At 70.0% G+C, this 21,174-nt stretch overlaps 1 protein-coding gene across 1 annotated transcript; it reads left to right on the top strand.

The window, feature by feature from the left end:
• The first annotated feature begins 389 nt into the window (after positions 1-389).
• RAB11FIP5 (RAB11 family interacting protein 5) lies at positions 390-20,474 on the top strand. The gene is given in 5 exon segments (XM_044428437.1): positions 390-957; positions 1,922-2,103; positions 2,105-2,646; positions 16,306-16,495; positions 17,606-20,474. Coding segments are annotated over 5 exon segments (1,698 nt in total). The 3' UTR covers positions 17,822-20,474.
• Positions 20,475-21,174: the final 700 nt, after the last annotated feature.

The raw sequence follows: 21,174 nt of genomic DNA on the forward strand, positions 1-21,174 counted from the left end.
TGCACTGCGGAAGCCGGCCGCTTGGCTTTCCGCTGATCCAGACATGGATATGGTGCCAGCTGGCCAGCAATGGTGTTTGTGGCAGTTAACAAACAAAATACCGGGACACGAAATGGGATCGTGCCCTGTAAGAGGCCCGGAGCCGACAGATCGGAAGCAGCCGGTCCCGGGGCGCATTCCACCCTTGAACTCGTCTGCTATCTGCTCCGCCACCGGTGGCTCCCGCCCTTCCTGCCTTCCCTGAGCAGGTGTTTCCTGCGCGCTTTGAGGTGCGGCTGGAGGGACGGGGCTGTGCCGAGGTTTCTAAAAATGCCCCGAATGCTGCTGCATTGTGTGAGCGAGGCGGAGGCCTCGGGAGCCAGACTCGGGAACCTGCTGTGGGCCGGGCCATGGGGGAAGGGGCCGCCCGCTTGGGCCCCGTGCTGCCGCGGCTGGCCTCGCCGGGGCAGAGGCGCTCTGCGGCATTCCGGAGCGTGGCCTGCCCCGGCGGCAGCGGTGCGTGTGTCTCATCTCCTCCCGTCTCTGCCCGCAGGTGGTACAAGCTGCACTCGAAGCCCGGAAAGAAGGAGAAGGACCGTGGGGAGGTCCAGCTGAGCATTCAGTTCACCCGCCACAGCCTCACCGCCAGCATGTTCGACCTGTCGGTCAAGGAGAAGCCGCGGTCACCCTTTGGCCGGCTGAAGGACAAGGTGACGGGCAGGCAGAAGTACGACCTGGAGTCCGCCTCCGCCATCGTGCCCAGCAGCAGCGGGGCCCTGGACGAGGAGCTCGGCCCGGCGGGCAAGAAGGCCAAGGCAAAGAGCTTCTTCTTCAGGAGCAAGCTGCGCAAGTCCTCCCTGACCCAGTCCAACACCTCCCTGGGCTCCGACAGCACCGCCTCCTCGGCCAGCAGCGTGGCGCCGGGCGGGATGCCTCAGTCGCCCAGCCGGCACAGCAGCCTCTCCACCGACCCCTCGGGTAAGCGGGGGCGGCGCGGCCAGAGCTGCCTTGTGCCGGGGCCGTTCCTGCGGGGAGGTCCAGTGAGGGGCACTGCTTTGGCCGGTCCGAGGTTGGGGGGGCACCGCACGGGCTCCGTGGGGGACCTCTCGTGGCACCGGCCGCATTCCTAGTCTGCAGGGAGGTTCCCTCAAATCGTTTTCCTAATTTTGTAGCTGCCCTTTTCTGTTTTGCTTGGCTCTTCCCGCAGATGACTAACCCGAAAACACTGTGTAGTGCAAAAATGCCTTTTAAAGCTGAAATGCTCGCAGTTTTTAATGCTGGCCTTCTGGCAGATGTGAGCTGGGATGGAGCAGACTGCAGAGGCGATGCGAGCTGCCCACGAGGCCCTTGAGCCGCAGCGGCCTGACTTGGGCTGCGGCTCCGGGCCGGTTGGAGCCCTGCCAGGGATCCCAGGAAACCCTCTGGATCCTGGGTCTGGCACTTGGAGTTGCCCCCCCTCCCCGCCAAGGCCATGTGGCCAGTAGGGCCAGCGTGGGGCAGAGAGTGGCTTAGCGGGCCAGCACGCCTCCCGTTCTCCCTGCAGCAGGGTGGCGCGTCAGGCCCAACCTGCGGGGACTGGCTGGCACCCCTGGCGCAGGGCCCAAAGCAGCGCAGCTTCAGGCTGCGCGTTGGCGTCCCTGAGGCCGGGGGCCCCAGCCCGGCTCAGGGCTCTTTGGGTGCTCGGCAGGAGAGCGCTCAGCAGCATGCGCGTGGCACAGCGCCAGGGCCCAGGCCTCCCATGTGCTCACAGCACCAGTGTGCCACTTGCGGCGGGGCGGCTGCCCTGTAGGGCATCTGGGCCAGGGCCTGGGCCGGGCAGGGCCTCTCTCGGGACGGCACAGCTTGCCGTGGCTCGGGGCCATCCAAGGGGGTGGGCGAGGCAGGGAGGCGCTCTGGGGACAGCTGGTGGGTGGTCCTAACCGGCCCCCTCCTGCCCTTCCAGCGAGAGACTTCCTGCCCTCGCCGAAGCTGACCCACAAGCGGGCCTTCAGCGACGAGGCCTCCCAGATCGGCCTGCTGCCGGACGCCAGACGGGCCCAAGGTCTGACGCCACAGAGCGAGCCCGTCTCCAGGTCGTCGCTCTGCATCAACGGGAGCCACATCTACTGCGAGGAGCCGGCCCCCAGGCCCGCCGGCCTCCCCCCGGCCCAGAGCAGCGCCCACCGGCCCAGCCAGGCCTCTGTCCCCGGGCCGTGTGTCCCCGAGCCGGACCTGCCACCCTGGCCCGGCAGCAGCGCCGGCGGCTTCCAGAAGGGCCCCCCCCAGGGACCCGCCCCGGTTCATCCCCTCGCCCCCGATCCTGGCGGCTCAGGAGGAGGACAAGCTCTCCGTCAAGACCATCGCCCTCAACCGGCAGCGGGGCTGGGCCAAGGCGGCGGAGGGGCCGGGGGCGCAGAGCAGGCCCGTCCAGATCGCCGCGCCCCTCGTCTTCTCTGCGGAGGTCCGGCGGGTGAGGCCCCGCGGAGGTGGCCAGGAGGAGGAGGAGGACGAGGCACAGCGGGGCGGGGCAGGCTCCCTCCGCCGGGCGAGCGGCAGAGACAGCGGGGAGAGTGGCGGAGCCGCCCACGAGGGGCCCGCGGAAGCGGCCGCCGGGGAGGAAGAGGGGCATGCCGGCGCCGGCCTCAGGCCTGGCTCGCCCGACAGCGAGGAGCCCGCCCGGGTACCCAGGTGAGCACGGGGAGTGCGTGTTCTCCCCTGCGCCGCAAGGGGGGCCCCGGCTGCTGGACTCCTGGGGGCTTGTCGGGCTCTGCTGTGGCAGTGGCCCCCGAGAGGGGCTGGGCGGGGGGAGGCGGAGCCTCTGCGCTGCTCAGCGGTCTTCCAGTGGGGTGCCCCGCTCCGTGCCCCCGAGGGGCTTCTGTTCATGGCTAGGTGGGGGGAACAGATGGGGGTTTGGAGGCCAGGCGGCCACATGGGCCAGCTTGGCCTCGGAAAAGGCTTTGCTGAGGCCGACTGGAGGGATGGGCTGCAGTGGAGGGGGACCGTTTCTGACCCGGGGGCTGGATTGACTCCTGGACCCCCCGGTGGCCCGGCTGCTGTCCGGCTGGCACGTGTCCCTCCATGGAGGGTGTCCATGCGGCCTTCCTCCGTGCAAGGGCGGGTGGCGCCCGAGGCGGCTCGGCCGAGGAAGGGCTCGGCTGTGCCCCGGAGGAGCGGTGCTTGTGCTCTGCCGCCATCCCAGCCAGGGCGCTCGGAGGGCTGCTCGCTCGGCACCATGAGGGTGCACTCCCTGCCGTGGGGCACGGGGAGGTCTGAGGAACGGGGGCTTAGTGCCGGAGCTCAGCGGGGGCGTAGCATGGGGGCCAGGAGGTTGGTGCCCTGGCGGCGGGGGCCGCTGGGCATGAGCTGGGCCTGCCGTCTGTGAGCAGCCCCCTTAGTGGGCCGCGGTTTGCTTCCCCGACTCTGAGCGGAAGGAGGGGAAGGCCAAGCCGCGAGCTCAAAGCACCACCACATCCGGGCTCTGGGGGCTTTGCGGTTCTCTCCCAGACCAATTTTGCCCCCGAAGCGCTTCGCCTTCTGCGTCGCCCGCATGGTTCTGCACGCCAAGCAGCCCGCGTGGCAGAGGGTCCCCGTGGCCGGGAGGGACTCCCTTCCCGGCATGTGGTGCCAGGGAGCAAGACCCCGCTGGGGTGTAGTGGTGTGTGGGGAGGGTGGAGGGGAGTCGCCTCCACCCCACAAGCAGTGGGGCAGGGCAGCCAGTGCCGGTCACCTTGGAGCCCAGGCCGCCCCACATTCTGTGCACTTTCTTTATGCTCCACGTTTTCCCAATGCAAGGAAGGACCACACAATGCGTGTTTGTGCTCCGGCTCGGAGGTGCGACTGGGCAGGACGGAGCCGGGTGCCATCAGAGCGGAACGCCACGTGTCCCTCGGCATCTGCCCCGGGCGGGGCGGGGGGGCTCTCTGGCGCCAGAGTGTGTGTGTGCAGGCTGCCACGGGGGCCCTTCCGGAGGGCCGGCATGGGATGGGCCCCACGCTGCTCTGGGGAGCGAGGAGGGGCGCCGGCAGTCGTGGGTCGGACAGGGCTTGGGCTCCGCCTGGACCCAGGTTCCGGCACGCTGCAGGGCCTCCCTCCCACCGGCCAGTGGCGAAGGGCCGGCGAAGATGGGGGGAGCCCGGGCCGACCCCCTGCTGGGGCAGCGCCTGCGTGTCCAGCCGTGCTGCGCGGCACGCCCTGGGCCACGCACGCCTGCTGCAGGCCCCCGGTGGATCGGTCGGGTTGCGTCCGCCAGCTGCGGGTGGGAGGACCGAGGGCACGTGCCCAGCACCCGGGACGTCGAGCCTGAGCCAGAGGCCCTGCCGGACCCGACCAGGCGGTCCCCGGAGGCTGTGCGGGAGGCCTGCGCCCTGCGGTGCGCCGGATGCTTCGGTGCCTGGAAGAATGCGGTCCCTGGGGTGCCGCAGAGGCTGGGCAGGCGGGACAGCGCCCTGCTTTCCGGCCGCAAACAGTGTGGAGCTGCCTCGCCCGCAGGGCTGCACCTGAGCTGCCGGGGCTGCTTGGGCACTTGGCGCGGTGCAGGCTTCCGCTCGGAGGCTCGATGGTGCCGCGAGAGGCCCGTTCCAGGGCCCGCGGCCTGGGAGCCCCGGGTCGGCCTGTGGCAGAAGGGCCGCCGTGGGGCGGTGGCAGCCAGCCGGCCCTTCAGCGTGCTGGTCAGAAGGCCTGGGCGGCGCTTCCATCTTCCCCCCAGAACGCTTTCCTGCTTTCAGGCAAGATTGAAGCGCGTGCGAGCGCGTCTGGGTCTCAGGGGCACTTCTCCCACACGGCAGCTGGGCTGGAGTGTCCACGCCTCCCTCCGTCTTCCCCAGTCTTCGGAGCTCAGGGCAGCCGCAGCGGGTGAGAGCTCTGGGGCCTGCAGGCCGCCACATGGGTGGGGAGGGGCCGAGCCGGGGCACGGGGGGGGTGCCGCCATTCACCTGCTGCGCCACGAGGGCCCGGCACCAGGGCCTCCGCCCGTGTTCAGCAGCATATCCGTGCTTCCGGGGACGGGGGCTCCATGACTGAGGCCCGGGAGTGGGCTGCCGCCACCTGCCGAGGCTGGTGAGGCACGGGGGGGGGGACCTGGGGGGCTTTCTGGCCCGTGCTGGCCCTGTGGGAAGGGCGGGCGGTGTGGGTCGCCAGTCCGCCGCTGCTCCTTGCGCTCCCGGGCCAACCAGGCCCGGCGTTGCGGCGCTGGACCTGGGATGGGGGACGGCGGTGGGGCGGCAGGCGGACGTGGCTGGGGGAGCAGGGCCGGTGCCAGGGGAGGGCCCCACAGCCAGCGGGGCAGCTGTCTGCGTGGAGTCCCATGGCGGCTGTGAGCCTCAGGACAGGCCCTGTGCGACCCGCGCCATTCCCCGCACGCCCGCCGGTTTTGTGCTCCAGGAGAGCACTGCCGAGCAGGAGAGGCTGGCGGGGGGAAGCGCGTGGGGGGGGGGGGCCGGCCGGGGCCTCTCCTGCTCCCTCATGGCCAGGGCGCCCGGCCAGCGCGTTGCTCGCCAGACCACCAGTGAACAGGCCGCGCCGAATAGGTGGCCCGGCTGCTTGGTGCAGCCCCCCAGCTGTTTCCGTCCTGCTGGGAGGAGAAGGCTCGCCCTGGCCTCGTGGTCCCCAGGCAGGGAGGAGGAGGGCGAGGGGGTATCGAAGGGTGGCCGCCTCTGGTCCGGAGGGGCGTCTCGCCTTGCCTTCCGGGAGGGCTCCCCCTGCCAGGAGCTCGGTCTTTCACAGCAGCCCTCCACGAGATGACACCTCCCTTCTGCCGCCCGCTGTACTCCCGGGGCTCCTCTCCGAGCCAGCCCTAGTCCGCCGGGGTACACACGACGCCCGGGCCCCTTCCCTCGGAGGGCATCGCTTCCCGCCGCTGCTTGGACTGAGCCGCGCTGGCCGGCGTGCCGCCTGGTCTCCCAGCCCGGGGGGCTGCGTGGAGCCCCTGCGCTCTGCTTGCTGTCACGCCCCGGGCCTGGTGCCACCGCCAGCTGGGCCACGCTGCTGCTGCCTCCGGCGTTGGACACCTCGCTAAGCAGGTGGAAAACGCGATCCCAGAGCGCGTCCCCCGAGACCCACTGCTTGCACCGCTCAGTTGTGGGGGCGAAGGTGCCCCCGCCCTCTGCTGCCTGCCCTTCAGGGATTGCTCCCTGCCTGTAAATGGGCCCCGGGGCGCCTGCAGGGCCCCTCCCCAGCAGGCCCCCGGGAGGGTTTTGTGCCGCAGCACTGCAGCCCCAGCCAAGCTGAGGGGCTGTTTCTCACACAGGCCCGGGGCGGCGGGGGGGTGGGTGCCCCCCTTCCCTGGCCCAGGAAAGTACTGACGTTGGGCACCGCTGGACGTGCCGCAGCCTGCGGGTGGTCAGAGTCCGAGAATGGTGGAGTCGGAAGGGTTGCAGGACAGCAAGCCACCCCACCCCACCCCACCCGGGGGCTGTCCGGGCGCATGCCGAGCGCCTCCAGTGAGGGAGAGCCCGCCACTGCCCCAGCTCAGAGGCTCCACTGCCGCACTGCCCTGACTCTCAGGAAATCCCTGCGGTGCCTCGTCTCAGCCTGGTCTCTCTTCACCGAACTCCGCTATTCCGAGTCCTGCACTCTGGGCTGGACGAGACGAGAGCGTGTCCTTCCTCTTCGTGACCGCCTTCCGGCACTTGCAGCGTCTCCCCTCAGTCTTCCCTTCTCGAGGCTGAACGCGCCCATTTCTCTCAGTCCTTCCTCGCAGGGCTTTGCCTCCGGTCCCTGGGCCACCCTGGCTGCCCTCCTCTGCGCCCTCTCTGGCTGTCCTGCGTCTTTTTGAAACTTCGGTGCCAGAACTGGAGACGGGGCGCCAGGCGAGGTCTGGCTGGTGCTGGGTGCAGCGGAACTGGCGCTTGGCGTGCTTTGGAAGGGCTGCTTCTGCTACTGGAGCCCAAAATAGCGGCTGCCGCTTGTGCACCTGCATCGCACTGGTTAGTTTTTGTCTGCCGTGCAGCTGCGTGGCAAAGGCTGCCGGGCAGAAGCGCACGGAGGTCTTGTGACGGCTGCCTGATGGAAGGCGCCTGGGGGTTCCTGGGGGGCCCTTCTGGAAGGGGAGCAGGGCGCCGTGCCCTTCACCACCGCTCAGTCCCATGCAAGCTTCCGAGGAGGGTTCAGCTGCGGTCAGGCGTGTGCGACCCCCAGTCTTGCCCCGGTGGTCCCCGCGCATCACACGCGTGGCTCTGCTGCCCGTCCACAGCCTGGCGGGATCCCGGCGTGGCGGGAGCTCCTTGCGGGCCCTGCCTGGCGCTCAGGGCCTCGTGGACCGCCGTGGCGCTGCATCGGAAAGCCCCCCCTCCGCGCACCATTTCCTCTTGCAGCCTGCCGGAGAGGGGCCTGATCCCTCGCGCTCTCCCAGCCCCGTCCGTCCGTCCGTTTCTCTCCCTCATCCTTGTCTTTAAAAACGCCTCTGGAGACGCTTGCTCTGGCCGGCTGGCCCCAGCCCCCATACTGGGTCGGTGCTGCGGCTTTGAAGTGGCGCTCTCGGGGGGGGGGGGGATCCGCACCACTTCCAGAGGGTCACGTGCCCCTGGATGTGGGGACCGACGCAGCAGTCACATGCCAGAGGAAGCGAGGCCGAGGGAGGGCTGGGCGATCCTGAGGTCGGCGAGCGCATCAGGCTGGAGTGGGTGGAGGCGGCCGAATGCGTGGCCGCTTTGCTCGGGAGACCTCTTGCCGTGCCACGGCTGGAGGGAGGGGGCGCCTGCTGCCCCCCTGGCTGGGCCTGGTCAGCTGCTCTCCCAGAGCCGGTCCGGCAAGCGCCTCCAGTCGCTCGTTCTGGTTCTGCCTGGCCCAGCAGCAGCTGCAGGCCGCCCACGGAGATCCCGCGGAGCCTCCCGCAGCCCAGAACAGCCTCCAGCTGTCCCTGGGAAGCCTCCAGCGTTCACGTCGTCGGGGGGCCGGGGGCTTGCGGGGAGGAAGCGGCGCTTGCTCCAGCTTTGGGCAGGTGCAGGTTGGCAGCAGAGTCGGCCTGGGGCCGGGTCCTGCGCAGCGCGAGTCCGAGGCTAGTTGGCTGACCCAGCTGCAGGGCGGCTCCGGGACGACCCCTTGAGCCTCTGGTGGGGGGTGTCTTAGGGGGCTGTGCCCCTGCCCCGACTTCTGCGGGAAGCTGTGCGTGGGGCCGGGGCACGAGAGGCCGGCTCGACTCGGCACTCTGGGGGCCGGAGCTTCCTGCAAGCCACAGAGCGCCACGGGTGAGCAGAGGCCGCGCATGGTGCCCGGGGAAGCACCGGGGGGCCCGGCCTGGGGGGGTCTGCCCAGGGGGGGGGGGGCATGCGCCCCCCAGTGGATCAGAGGGGCCTCAGACATGTCTGCTCGGTGGAGGCGGGCTGGGCGGGCAGGCAGTCGATCGGGGTCCCTGCAGGTGGGGGGCAGGAGGGCCTCCAGGAGTGGCCGCGGGGAGACTGAGAGTGGCTTCACGCACTGCGGGGCCCATGGAGGGCGGGGCAGCGAGGCCGTGGGCACAGCGTGTGGGTCGTGCACCGTGGAGGCGCTGCAGGCAGACGGGCTCGTGCCAGGTGCTGTGCGGGCGAGGGCGGCTGGGCTGCCAGAGGGAGGGGGGAGCGGAGGGCTCGGACGAGGGGGCGTCCCCGGAAGGCTGAGGAGGGAGGAGCCGGGGGCACGCTGTCCCGGGTCCAGGCGGCAGGGCGAGAGCTGCAGCCGCTCGCTGGCACTGGGCACGGCTGGCCTTTTGCCCTTTGGGTGCCCTGGCCGGGCTGAGGCGGACGGAAGGCGTGTGGGTGGGCAGAGGGGGGGTGCGGGCCGCGAAGCACAGCCGGTCCAACGCCCCTGAGCCGTGGCGTGGCAGCCAGCAGGGAGTCCTCCCAGGCAGCTTGGGGGGGGGGGGGGGGCTGCGGGGAGCACCTTGCTGGTTCATGGCCGGATCCGTCTGCGTCGGACTTTGGAGGGGCCGCTGGCTGTCCTGCCACAGGCACGCATGCCCCCTGAGCCACGCCTGGGACAGGAGCCGCCGGAGGGCGTGGGAAGGCGCTCCTGGCAACGTTTGGGGGTGCGCGCTGGCCCCAATCCCCAGCCCCTTCCCCGCGCTTCTGCTTGCTCTGCTTGCCTCGTGCTTTGAGTTCCCACTCTGGCCTCAGCAAAGCCTCGCTTCCCCAGAATGCACCGGGGTGGTTGCCGTGCGTCATGCACATGGGGGGCGCGGCACAGGGGGGCAGCTGCAGACCAGGCTGGGGTGGAGGGCAGGTGCCCTCCCTCTCCCATCCGTTGAAGGCTGAAAGAGCCTCCAGGGCGGCCCCAGCTGCAGGCTGCCCCTGGCCTCGTCCGCCTCCTGCAGCTGCCCCCTCCCCCCTGCCCCCCCGCTGCACGGGGCAGCCCCCCGGCCCTCCCCAGCACACGCCCCTCCTCCGGCCGCTGCGAGTACTAAACCACTTCCCCGCTCACTCTCTCTGCAGCTCGCCACCCAGCCTGCTCGCCCCGACCGAGTCCGCTGCAGACGCTCCATCCCCCGAGGACCGTGGCCCCTGCCCCTTCGTGCGAGCTGGAGAACGGCCGGCCGGGCCTGCTCCCCGGAGACCGAGCTGCCCGGAGGCCCCCGCTAGGGCCCCCCCCGAGTGGGACGACAGCTTTGATGCCTTTGCCTCAAGCAGACTCAGGCCCGACGCGCCGAGGGAGCCCCCGGCCCCCCCGCCCACCGCCGCACTCGCGGAAGACCCCGCTCCCAGGGACGACCCGGGGGGGCCCGGCCCTGCTGAGGCCATGGCCAAGCCCCAGGGCAGCGGCGGGGTGGCTCGGACGGGGGAAGAGCCCCGGCCCGGGAGCCCGCACCTGCCGGACTCCCTCCCCGAGGGTGGACAGAGCCCCCCTGGAGACGCCCCTCTGCCGGCGGGGGCTGCTCCAGAGAGCACGGCGACTCGAGGACGGCCCACGTGGGTGCAGCATCCTGGGGAAGAGCAGGCTTGCTGGGGGCCCTGTGGGGAGGCTGCAGGCGCCTGGGCGGCAGAGCCGGGGCAGTCCTCGGAGAGAGGGGCAGCGGCCACCCCAGCAGTCCTTGGGTGGGCTCAGGAGGACCGCAGAGACTGGTGCGCCTCCCCCCTCGTGGAGAATGCCTTCTCCCCGGAGGAGCCGGGTCTGCCTGCAGAGGCACCTGGCAGGGACGAGCTGGGGGGGCCCAGGGAGGGGCCCCTTCTGCTGGGAAGTGGACAAGGCCCTGGGGGTGAAGTGGAGGAGCCCCCCTCGGCTGGCCTGGGTCACGGGGACGCGGCGGAACGACTGGGCCTGCCTCCCCCGACCGGTGGCCCTCACATGGGGATGGGGCCGAGCCAGGCCCTTGAGGGGTCCCCCCGGCACGAAGGCCAGGGCACCGAGGAGGAAGGGCACGTGGCCTCGGAGGCCCGGGAGCCGAGTGGGATGGGTGCACACAGCACAGGGCCCCCCCCTCCAAAGCCCCCACGGCGATTCACACCCCTCAGCTTTGAAGAGGACGCTGGCGAGGCGCTGGGCTGGCCGGGGGGCACGTCCGGGCAGGAGGCGCAGGGCCTGGAAGCTCCCCAACTCGACTCCCCTGGGGAGGAGGCGCCACCCCCTGCGGCCCCCACCTCTCTGGCGCTGAGAGCGATAATTGGAGCAGGTGGCGGGAGCCCCTGGCGTGCCACCGAGGGCCTGCGACTGCCCACAGAAGATGACGTGCCTTCAGGAGCTGACGAGCTAACGAGCCCAGAGCTTCCCCCTGGGGATACAGGGCTCTCAGCAGGCGAGGGGGCTCTGGGGGCCGAGCAGTTCGGAACTTGCCCGTCCGAGCTCTCCGCGGGCCCTCCGGGGCCGCCAAGCGCCCGAGAGGAGTGTGGCCGGCCCTGGGGCACGGAGACCAGCGCCACACTCCCCGCGCTGGGCTCGTTACAGGCAGCGGAGGGGGGCCCCGAGCCCCAGGCGGGGGGGCCTTGGCCGTGCGCCGCACCCTGGGAGCCGCAGCCCGGCGCCACGGAGCTCTTCTGGGCAGCCACGGAGGAGCTGCTGCCATCTCCGGACCGCTCGGCCCTGCCAGCAGCGGCAAGCCGAGGCCCGGGGGCAGAGGGGCCAGGGAGCCCGCTCGGCCAGCCCTCACCTGCCCACCCGTGGGTCTTGGCGGGAGGGATGCTGCGGCCGGGGGGCGAGATGGAGCTCTCCTCGGGCTGGTCTGATGACAGGGTGGAGGACTACAAGCGGGCCGACTTCTGGCAGGCAGGCAGCGGGATGTGGGGAGCCAGGCAGGAGGCAGCCCCGGCGCCTGGCAACCCCTTTGCGCCCCACCCCAGCCCCCCTCTGCAAAGCAACCCCTTTGTGGAGAGGGCCCCGGGGGTGTCCCCCATCCAGCCCACGGCCCGTCAGCGGGAGGAGCAGGGCTGCAGAGATCACCGCGCCGAGAGGGCCCTGCGAGGCCTCTTCCCCGAGCTGCCCCCGGCGGCCCCCTCCCCGCATGGCAGCCAGCCTCTGGCCTCCTCCACGCCATTCCTGCAGGCTGCCGCTCGCCCCCAGCCATTCGCCTTCACTCCTCCCGCTGCGCCTCCTGCCCCCGGCGGGGCCCCCGTGGGGAGCAGCCCGGCCGTGGCCCGGCCGTCCCTCGCGCTGCCGCAGCCCGGCACAGAAGCCTCGGCGCCTTCGGTCCTGCCCGCAGAGAGCCAGCTGGCGGAAGAGGTGCCTCCCGAGCCGAGAGCCAGGTGAGCCCCAGGGAGAAGGCTGCCGGGGGTGGGGGCTGTGGGCGCGATGTCTGGGGAGCCTCCTGTCCTCCCTGGTCCCTCGGCCACGGTCTCCGGGCCGGGAGCCACACCGTGCCCACCAGTGGTGGAGCGCAGGCCAGCCGCCGGTCTGTCCTCGCAGCTGCCCAGCCTGGTGGGGTGAACTTCCTCTTTCCTGCCCTGTGTGCTAAGCATGGCCTTCCCCGGTGACGTTTCCGGGCTGGGCCGAGGCTCTCGTGGCAGGCCTCTGCCACGGAAGGCGGTGCACCGTGGCCTGGGGGCCGTGCCGAGCCCTGGCCAGGCCTCCCCAGCTGGGCGGCCACGGGACAGAGGCGCTCTGGGTGCGGGGTGGCGCGGGGCGGGCAGGGCCCGTGCGTGTCTTGCAGCCGTGGAGGCCGGGGAGGAAGTTCAGCCCAGTAGCAGTCAGGGGGCTGCCTTCCCCCGCAGGGAATGGCACCCGCGGCAGCACAGCTGGTGGGGCGTTTCCGTGGCACCGGGTGAGGCTGCCCGGCCAACGGGCCGCCTCTGCCACATGTGGGCCGGCCGCAGCGGCCCTTTGCCGGCTGTGCTTGGAGAACGCCAAGCGCCTATTTGGGGCCATGTGGTGCCAACACGGGCGAAAACGCACCACGGCTGCGCCCCAGAAAGCGAGCTCGCCCACAGGACCCACAGGCACCCCCCGGCGAACGCGAGCCGGTGCCCTCGCTCCTGGGCTGCCCGCCTTCCGCTGCCCTGGCCTGCCCTGCCCTGCCCTGCCCTGCCCACGGCCCCTGGAGTGGGAGGAGGCTCAGCGGCTCCCAGGGCTTCACCCGTTGCTGGGACTGGTCCCAGGCAAGTCCAGGTGCCGGGCCAAGGTGTGCGGCTCGTGTGGCGAATCGGGCGTGCTGTGTGACCTGCGGGCCTTTGTGGCAGGACGGCTTCGCCTGCGGGCAGCCTCCCGGTCGCTCCCCTGCGGTGGGCAGGGCAGCCGCCACCCCTTCCCTCTGGGGTGCTGCGAACGCTTTTCCCACCCCTCTGGGTGGGGCACGAGGACTTGGGTGCAAAGAGGCCCACGTCTCTCCTTCTGCCCCCCCAGCAAACAGCCCTGTTGTAACGTGTCCGCCTGAGCCTTGTGGGCTCGCGCTGCGGCTGTCGGGGAGAGTTAGGATCTGAGTTCAGGAGCTCTCTGTGTTGCACAGGGCCGAATGCATTTCTGGGGAGTGCTGCTGCGGGGGCGGGGGGGGGGAGAGGTAGTATTTCTGGAAACTCTCCCATCTAGCAGGCATTTTGGGAAGGTGCAAATAGAAGTAGGTGCCGGAGGTCAGACTAGATGGCCCGGGAGGCCCCTTCTGACTCGCTCTGTTTTCTATGTTTCTATGAATGGCGGTGTTGTGTCAAGTGCTTCGCAGGCGGTCTTCCACATGCTGCAGCTGGCCTGGGGCGGGGGCGGGGGCGAGGGCGAGGGCGAGCTGCGTGCGCCTGGAGCTGCTTGGGGTTCGTGGAACCGCAGGGGAGGCGCAGGGCCGGGTTGCTGCACAGCTCGGGCTTCGGCCACGACGGGGCACGATGCGTTCGTGCAAATGCAGGCGGGGCGTCCCGGCGGAGGCGAGGCTGGGCTGCAGCGCCAGCGGCACGGAGCCCCGCTGCTTGCGGCCTGGCACCTCCGATCCCTCGGCGGTGTTTCTGCGGTGCGCACAGTGGCCCGCGGACGCGGCCGGCGCTGCAGCGGGGATGCGGAGGCTGCAGTGGAAGCTGCTGGGGCGGGGGTGTCCAGGAGGCTCGGCAGGCGAGCCCCTCCAGCCGGTGGCTTCCCGAGCGTGGAGGACCAGCCATGGGACAACCTGCTCCCAGCACTCAGAGCTCCCTTGTGCTTCCACGGACTGAAATCCCGCCTGGAGGCTGGAGCGGTCCCCTTCAGCCAGCATTCCAGCCGACTGCCCCGCTCGGTCCTGATCTCCCACAGCAGCGCTGGCTTCGGGCTTGGCTGAGCCGCCTTAATTAACCGCTGCATTTCACAGCTTAATGCGGAAATAATGGGATGGATTAGGGTGGCTTTCGGAGGTCGAGGGCAATTGTGGTCTTGGTTCCTTGTTGCCTTGACGCAGGAGCCACGGACCCCTTTGTGATGTTGGAGGGCCTGGAGGCAGGGAAGGGGATGCTGGAAAATCGGCCCGGCGCAGACCTTCCCCGTAGACAGGCCAGAACTGCCGCGGTTTGGCTGCCTGGCCGCCCCCTGCCTCCCCAGGAGGGCCTTGCCTGCTGCGCCTGCCCCTTTCGGCTTCCTGCTCCTGGGGCGCTCTTGATTCCGGCCCACAGGGCTGACCTGCCGGGCAAAGCGGCTTTGGAGGGGGGCTAGAAAGGCCACTGGGCTGTGGTGGCGGATGGGAGGAGCCGGGCTGGCCGGCCCAGAGACCTGCATGCAGGAAGCGCTGGCCTGCCCGGGGCCGCATCCAGGACGGGGGCTTGCGGGTCTTGGCGGATGCGTCTTGTGCCATGTGCTGCGGGGAGGAGCTTGCCCAGGGCTCACGCACCCAGCTTGCCTCGGCTGTGCGAAGTGGGCCGGGCGCTTGGAAAGGCCCCCCTGTGCCCGGGGTGCAAGTCTTGGCTGCGGAGAGGGCTTGTGCTTCCCTCGCTCACCGCGCGCACCGGCTCGCCCTGCTCGGCCGCCTTCCTCTCGGAGGCTCCAGGCATTGTGTGGCTGCGGGGAACCTGGCCGGGCGCGGCAGCGGGCTTGGCGTGAAGGGGCCTCCGCCGCTGCCTCGTCCTCCGCCACGGGCGGCAGCGGAGGATCGTGGCCCGCAGAGCAGTCTCTGTTGCTGTGGCTGCTGTTTTGTGCTGGCGAGTTGTCTGCGACTTAAGGGGACCCCCTGAATGGCAGCCCTCCGCTTGTGGCCGCCCGCTCAGCTTCTGCAGCCTTGCACAAGTCGCTGCGGCTGCCCCTTCCCGCCCGCGCAAGCCAAGCCCAGCGCCTTCCTTGGTTGTGTGTGTCAGACTTGGAGGTTAAAAGAGGGGCTGCCTGCTGCAGAGGAGGGTGTGTGTCGGGGGAGGAGGTCCTGTGGGTTGTGTGAACCAAGTCCAGCCTGCCTGCCTTGCTTTCATCATGTGTTTGCATTATCTAATGGCTGCTCTTCAGAGTAAGTTCTCACAGCTTAAAATTCAGCAGAAAGCAAGTCTCAGAGCGAGCAGAATTCCCACGTGAGAGGCAACCGCCTCCGAAAGGTGCGGAGCCACCTGGGAGCTTCCTGGCTGGGCTGGGACTCGTGGGGGGCCTCCTGAGCCCCAGTTCAGGGCTGGGGTCACAGCTGCCCTGGCTCTCCTGCAGGAGCCACGCTTGGGGGAAAAGCCTACAGAGGCCCTGAGCCACGCTTGATTTTGGGGGCGTCCTTCTGGTGCCCAATTACAACCCTCGTCTCACTCGTGCCGGGATACGGACTGGAAGCCCCGGAGCTCTTCCGAAGGCTGCAGCCCTTGCTCCTTCTGGCCAGGCCCAGCTGTGGCGGAGTCCAGCGCCGGGTTGGCCGCCTGCAGTTCCCAAACAGTTCGGGGAGCCGCTGTGGGCTTGCACAGCCACACGCTTGTCGCCACACGCCCTTGCCAGCCAGCGTCCGGGAGGGAACCGAGACGCTTGGTGCGCAGAAGCTGGCCGCGGCTGCCAGCAGAGGGCGCCGTTGGGCCACGGATCGCCTCGGAAGCCTCGCCGAGGGGGCCGGGCCGGGGGGGCCTTGTGGGTCAGCCTGCTGGAGAGGAGAAGCCCGCTGAGGCCGGCAGGGGGCTGTCCTCGGGTTTGCTTGTGGGAGCTCTGTGTGCGTGTGGCTCTTTCCCGCCCCGAATGAGCAAGGGGGTTGTGTGGTTGTGGGGCCAGCCGCTGAAGCGGTCCGCTTCCCCCAAGAATTTGACCCGCAGGCGGCCTGAGGGGCTCATTAGCGACCTGAAGCCAGGGCCGCGCGGGCCCCAGCGGCTCCGGATGGGCGGGGAAAGAGTCCTCGCCGTTTCCCCCAACGGGGAATGGGCGGCACCGTGGCGGATCAGGGCCCGTGGGGGCACCTCATGCGGGTTGCACGCATGCTCGTCCAGCCGGAGACGTGGGTTGTGGTGGCACTCGTGGGGAGCGGCTGCCTGCCTGCTTGGGCCACGAGACGCGAGGGGCTCCCGGCCTGGGAGGGCAGCTCAGGCCTGGCGGCGCCTGCTCGCCTGCCTCGGCCGTGTGGCTCTTCTAAGGGACGCGGGATGGGAGTGGGGAGCGCTGGGCGGGCGGGCAGGGGCTCCTGCGGACTGGAGAGAGGCTTTTGGGGGCCGGAAAGGAGGTGTGGGGCCCGGCTAGCCCGGACGAGGCCACTGCACCCTCTTTGTGAGAGATGCCTGGGCTAGCGTGCCCCTCTAGTCGGTGGCTTCCTGCTGGGGAGCAGCAGTGGCCACGCCTTTCCCAGGGGTTTGCGATGCCCCCCCCCCGGACCGCTTCCTAGATGTGTGGGGGGGCATGAAGCTGCTTCTCACCCCTCCTGTTAAGTGAGGCTTCCTTTTGTACCGGAAAGGCTACTGCGGTTGCTTTTGGGGTCCTCCTCCAGCCCCGCCACCAGCATCACGATCGCCAAGACCCCACGCCTCGAGCAAGCAGCCCTCCTGCTGGGGGTGGGGGGCTGTGGCTCCGGCCCCCCACGGCCGGTGGGGAGCGGAGCCTGACGCCGCTCTCTCGCTCACTTGCCTGCAGCCCGCACCCGGTGAAGCCGCTCAGCAGCAGCAGCAGCGCCCCGGGACCAGCGGTTTCCAGCCAGGAGAAGCTGCAGCGCACGACCCCCGACCGGAGCGGCGGCACCCAGGAGACCCACACGCCGAGCGCCACGAGCAGCCGCGATTCAGCCAGCCCAGCCTGGCAGCTGGGACGACCGGAGGCCAAAAAGGTAAAGCGGGGGGGGGGGCTCGGAGCTCCCGAGCACATGAGAGAACGGAGGGGTCGGCCTTTTATGTGCTGTGCCCCCAAGGCCTCCATTTTGCGTCCACTTGGGAGATTTCCTTTCTTCACCACCCCACCCATCTGCCCCAGAAGACAGGGTGCCCCCACCAGGAGCGCGTTCGCAGGAGCGGAGTCCCGCCGTTCTTGCTTTCCATGCTCCTGGCGTCCCGTCCTCCAGCTCACATGCCTGCGCAGCACCCTTTGTGTGGAAACAGTGCGCCTGCTGAAACATCCTCGGGCGCCACTGGTGTTCCTGCCCTGGCTCGCCCTTGGCCTGCTGCTGGCCGAAACAGGCCAGGCCCACCAGGGAAGCCCAGACGCAGAGCTGGAGGGGGCCAGGAGGCCTCGGGGCCACCCCCCACCCGGCTGCTGCAGGAGACCAGTTTGCTCTGCCCCCCCAGGGGGCTGCCCTTCCACGCCTGTGCCGGGCGAGGCACCTCCTTTTCCGGGCGCCGCTTAGAGCAGGCTGGCCTGACGCGCTGCACGCACGGCGCCTTCCAAGGAAGGAAGAGCGGCGGCTTTCTCTTAATGCCACCAACATCTCATCCCCTCGGCATCTGTGGGGTTTAAAGCAGCAGCAGCAAAGGGAATGTCAGGCGAGGGGCTGAACGCATCACTTTTGCCGAGATGATTCGGTTGATGTGTACAAAAAATCAGAATGGGCTCCACACAAGCCGCACCCTCGTCTGCGGCCCGAGGCGGATGTGGGGTCACTCCCGTCTCACCCTGGCGACCGACCGTGCAGCCGAGGTGGCGACCTCCTGGACTACCCAGCGAGGGTCACGGTGGGCCCGGGCCTCGGGCCTGGTACTCGGGCAACGGCCATGGGAGGTCAAGTTTCTGGAGGGAGGCTGGAGAAATGGGGGTGTTGGGTGGCTGAGCCCAAAGGGTTCCTGTGTTTTATGTGGCCTTACAGGCCTCCTCCGCCCAGCTGCAAGCAATCGCCCAGCCGCTGCTCCGGGCTGCGCCGTGGTGGCCCTCGCGCCCACCCACCTCTGCCCGAGCAGGTCCGCGGGTCACGGGGGGTTTGCCCGCTGACTGGTTCCTCTGCCCCCAGGAGCCTTCCGCGCCGGACCCCTCAGCCAAGTACTTCCACCTGACGCACGATGAGCTGATTCAGCTGCTGTCGAAGCGGGAGGCCGAGCTGCGCGGGAAGCAAGAGCACATCCAGGAGCTGGAGAACTACATCGACCGGCTCCTAGTGCGCATCATGGAGCAGTCCCCGACCCTGCTGCAGATCCCCCTCGGAGGGGAAGCGAAGGCTGCCAAGTAGCCGCCCCGGCTTCATCTCGTGCCTCTGCCAAAGCTCCCACAGCCCCCCCCCCGCAGTTCCTCACCCGCGCAGCGTGCCCCTTGCCCCCAGACCCCGGGAGAGGCCCCTCGGGGCGCCCCCCAGAGCCAGCCTCTCAGTCCAGTCCCGCCCTCGTGCGCGGCGGCCAAATGGGGCTTCCCGCCCGAGACGCAGGATGCCGCCGGGACCGCGGCATCGCTCGCGCCTCCTGCCGGAGCACCGCACCCGGCCTGCCACCGTGCGAGCCCACTGCCTGTGTGTGACTGTCCGCTGGGCCCCACCGGAGCCCGGCGTTTCCCTTTCCTCCCGGTGAGTGACTGGCCTGCCGTCCGCTTTGCCATCCTGCGTCCCTGGGGGGCCTTGCTTGGGGGAAGGATGCCCCCGACACGGCAGTGGTCGAGCGGAGCAGAAGCCTTGTGGAGCGAAGGGATTCTCTCCCCTTGCCTCACTGTTCCTTGAGGACTAGTCACCCTGCCGCCTTGACCCGTGAAGCCTGAGCCGGCTGCCTGCCCCCGCAGCAGTCTGGGCCCTTGCTCTTGTTTCCGCTGGGGCAAAGGGGGAGGGACTGTGGCCTTGGCCCCAGGAGGGGGGAGCCTTCGGCAGAATGTCTCCACTGCATGCTGGAATAGGTTGCACTCCGTCTCCCTTTCCGAGCCTTTCCCCGCGCAATGTGGAGGGCGCCGCTTCGTGGCGCGAGGGCATTGTAGCCTCCGCAGTCCTTTGCAGGCGCTTGTGGAGAAGGCCAGAGGATGGTGCCTTTCCCCTGGGGGGGCGGGTCGGCGCGCTTCTTCGGGCGCTGCAGCAAAGCCCCTGTGCGCCGAGGGTCCCCCGCGTCCCCCCTGCAGGGCAGGAGTCGAGGTGCAGCCACGTGCCGCAAAGCCAGCCAGCCAAGGGCGCCGGGGGCCTGGCTGCTGGGAGGAGGGAAGGCACGGAGGGCGTGATTTGGGGGCTCGCACATGGTCGCACCAGGCTGGGGGGGCTGTGGCGAGTTTGGACACCTCCTTAGTGGAACGGAGGTCTTTTTTCAGCTTTAAGGGCGGGATTCCCCCGAGGTTTGCTTCTGGGGGGCTCCTGGTTTAACTCTAGTTTGCAAATGCGTGTGTGTCCCCCAGTCACCCGAAAGACACGCACGAGCTGCCTTCGAAAGAGGGCGGGGAGGAGTGGGCAGCGCCCGGCTTGCTGCCCCCTCCCCCTGCGAGAACTGGCTTGCGCAGAAGGAGCATAAGCGGCTGCTCCCCTCGCACGGACTCGGTGGCTGGCGCTGAAGGCTGTGGAGAGGGCCAGGCTGCGGCACGGGGCGTGCTGGATGCCGCCAGCCGTCCCTTGGCCCCTTGCTGGGCTGCGGGCACGGGGCCTTGTTTCCCACAGCTTCCCTCCACCCCGGATCCCCGGCCTGTCAGATGCCGCAGTCCCTGCCCTGCGCAGCTTGGCATTTCCGCTGCCTGCCCTGCTGTTGCCTTCATCCTCGTTGAAGGGGGAGGGACTGGCTTGCCTCCTGCGGTGTAGCGGTTGTACGCAGGGGGATCCTTGCCCTGCCTTGTCTGCGAGGAGCAGAGCCAGCGCGGGGGCTGATCCCTGTTCGGGGAGCCCTGTCCGTGCAGCTCGCACCCACTCCCGGCTCCTCGGAGCCCAGCATGGCTTTTGCCAGCAGCCTTGGCTGCCGGCCACCTGCTCCCAGCCCCATCACGCTCTGCTCCCCTGGGCCGAGCTGCTGCAGGGGCTGGGAGGCCACGCAGGCCTGAGGCTGCCCCAGCCCCTGCTCTGCATCCCAGGGGTCGCCCCCCGGAGCCCCTGTGCCTCCAAGGCTTCAGCCTGGCTGCTCTCCTTGCGCCCCTTTCCCAGCTTCCATGCAGGACTTGCAACGGGCCGGTTTGCTCTGCCGCTTTCCTCAGTGTCTCTGGACCAGCCAAGTCCTCTCCCTGGAGCGACTGCAGGCCTTGGACATCTGGGGCCTTTGGGGCTCGAGCAGAAGTGTTTGGGCGGGGAAGGGCAAGTCGGCTGGAAAGCTGCTGAGCAGGAAGTCGCGAGCCGGAGCTTTTCTCAAGGGGCCCGACTGGCCCATCGCGCCTTCCATCTCTGCAGTGCTCCAAGCTCTTCCCTTGGCCTCCTGCAGAACCTTGGAGCTGGAACTTCCCGGCCCCTTTTGCTCAGGGTAACCGGAACTTGCCATCCCCGTTGATGCCCCACAGCCTGCAGGTGCTGGTGAGAAGCGGGGCGAGCAGGGGCGCTCCGAGGGGGAGGAGGGTGGGCTGACCGGGCACCGGACAGGAGTGACGGGAGAGGACGCCACTTCTGCTTCACCTTTTCCTCGGCCTGCCAGAAACACTCACAAGCGACAGTTCCGTGTATAGCAGAAGTCCCCCCCCTCCGTTCGCGTCTCCTTGCATTGCCCCGAGCCTGCGGCCTCGCTCCTCTCCAGGGGACCGGCGGCCTCGCCAAACCAGGCGCCCGGAGGGTCTCCCGGCCCGGGAGCACAGCGGGAGCCCCCCGCCCCGTCAGCGGCCATGGGGGCGTTGGCCGGCCTTCGGGCGAGGTGCTCCTTGTATCGAGGCTCGTTGGATAATGTTCGTTTTAAACAATAAAGCTTGTTCTGTTTTAAGCACTTTAAAGAGAAATAAACATGGTTGAACTTGTTGCTTCGGCATTTCTGGCTGGCTTCTTGCGGGCGGGCTCCCCCGGGCGCGAAGGGGCGGCCGCTCCACGGCGGGCGGTTCCAGGGGATCCCGGAGGGGCGCCGGGAGGGCCGAGCCCGTGGGCGAGCGGGGCCGCCGGGAGGAGCCCCGGAGCTGGCGGAGGGCGCGGGACTGCCGCGGGACCGGGGCCACGCGCCCGGAAGCCCCGGAGGCCGGGCTGGGCGGGGGACCGGCCACCGCGGCCAGGGAGGCCGCGGGCGCTCCGGCGCGGGGGCCTCCGAGGCCGCGGCGCCCGCTCCGGCCGGCCTACCTGCCTCCTCGGCCCGGCAGGTGGGAACCGGAGGTCGCGGTCCGGCCGGCAGCCGGCGCGCCTTGCGCCCCGAGACCCTCGCGCCCTGCCGGGCTGGCCGCAGGCTGCATCCCGGCCCGGGAGCCCCGCGGCCCTCGCAATCCCCGGAGCAGGGCGCCCCGGCCGGCGGCCCCCGCGCACCTCGGTGCCGCGTCCCTGCGAGCCCCTGCTCGGCGCCACTCGCGCGAAGCAGCGGCGGCCGGGAAACTGCATTTCCCGTCATGCCCGTCTCCCGCGCTTGCGCGGCTCGGGACACCGCCTGCCGGCCAAGGGGCGGAGACTACAACCACCACCACGCTTTGCGGGAGTTGCGGATAGCCTCGGCCAATGGGAGGCGAACTTGGCGCTGGGCG

This window comes from Varanus komodoensis, unplaced genomic scaffold (assembly GCF_004798865.1).
Source record: "Varanus komodoensis strain SLA01 unplaced genomic scaffold, ASM479886v1 scaffold2, whole genome shotgun sequence".
In the NCBI taxonomy this organism is placed as follows: Eukaryota; Metazoa; Chordata; class Lepidosauria; order Squamata; family Varanidae; genus Varanus; species Varanus komodoensis.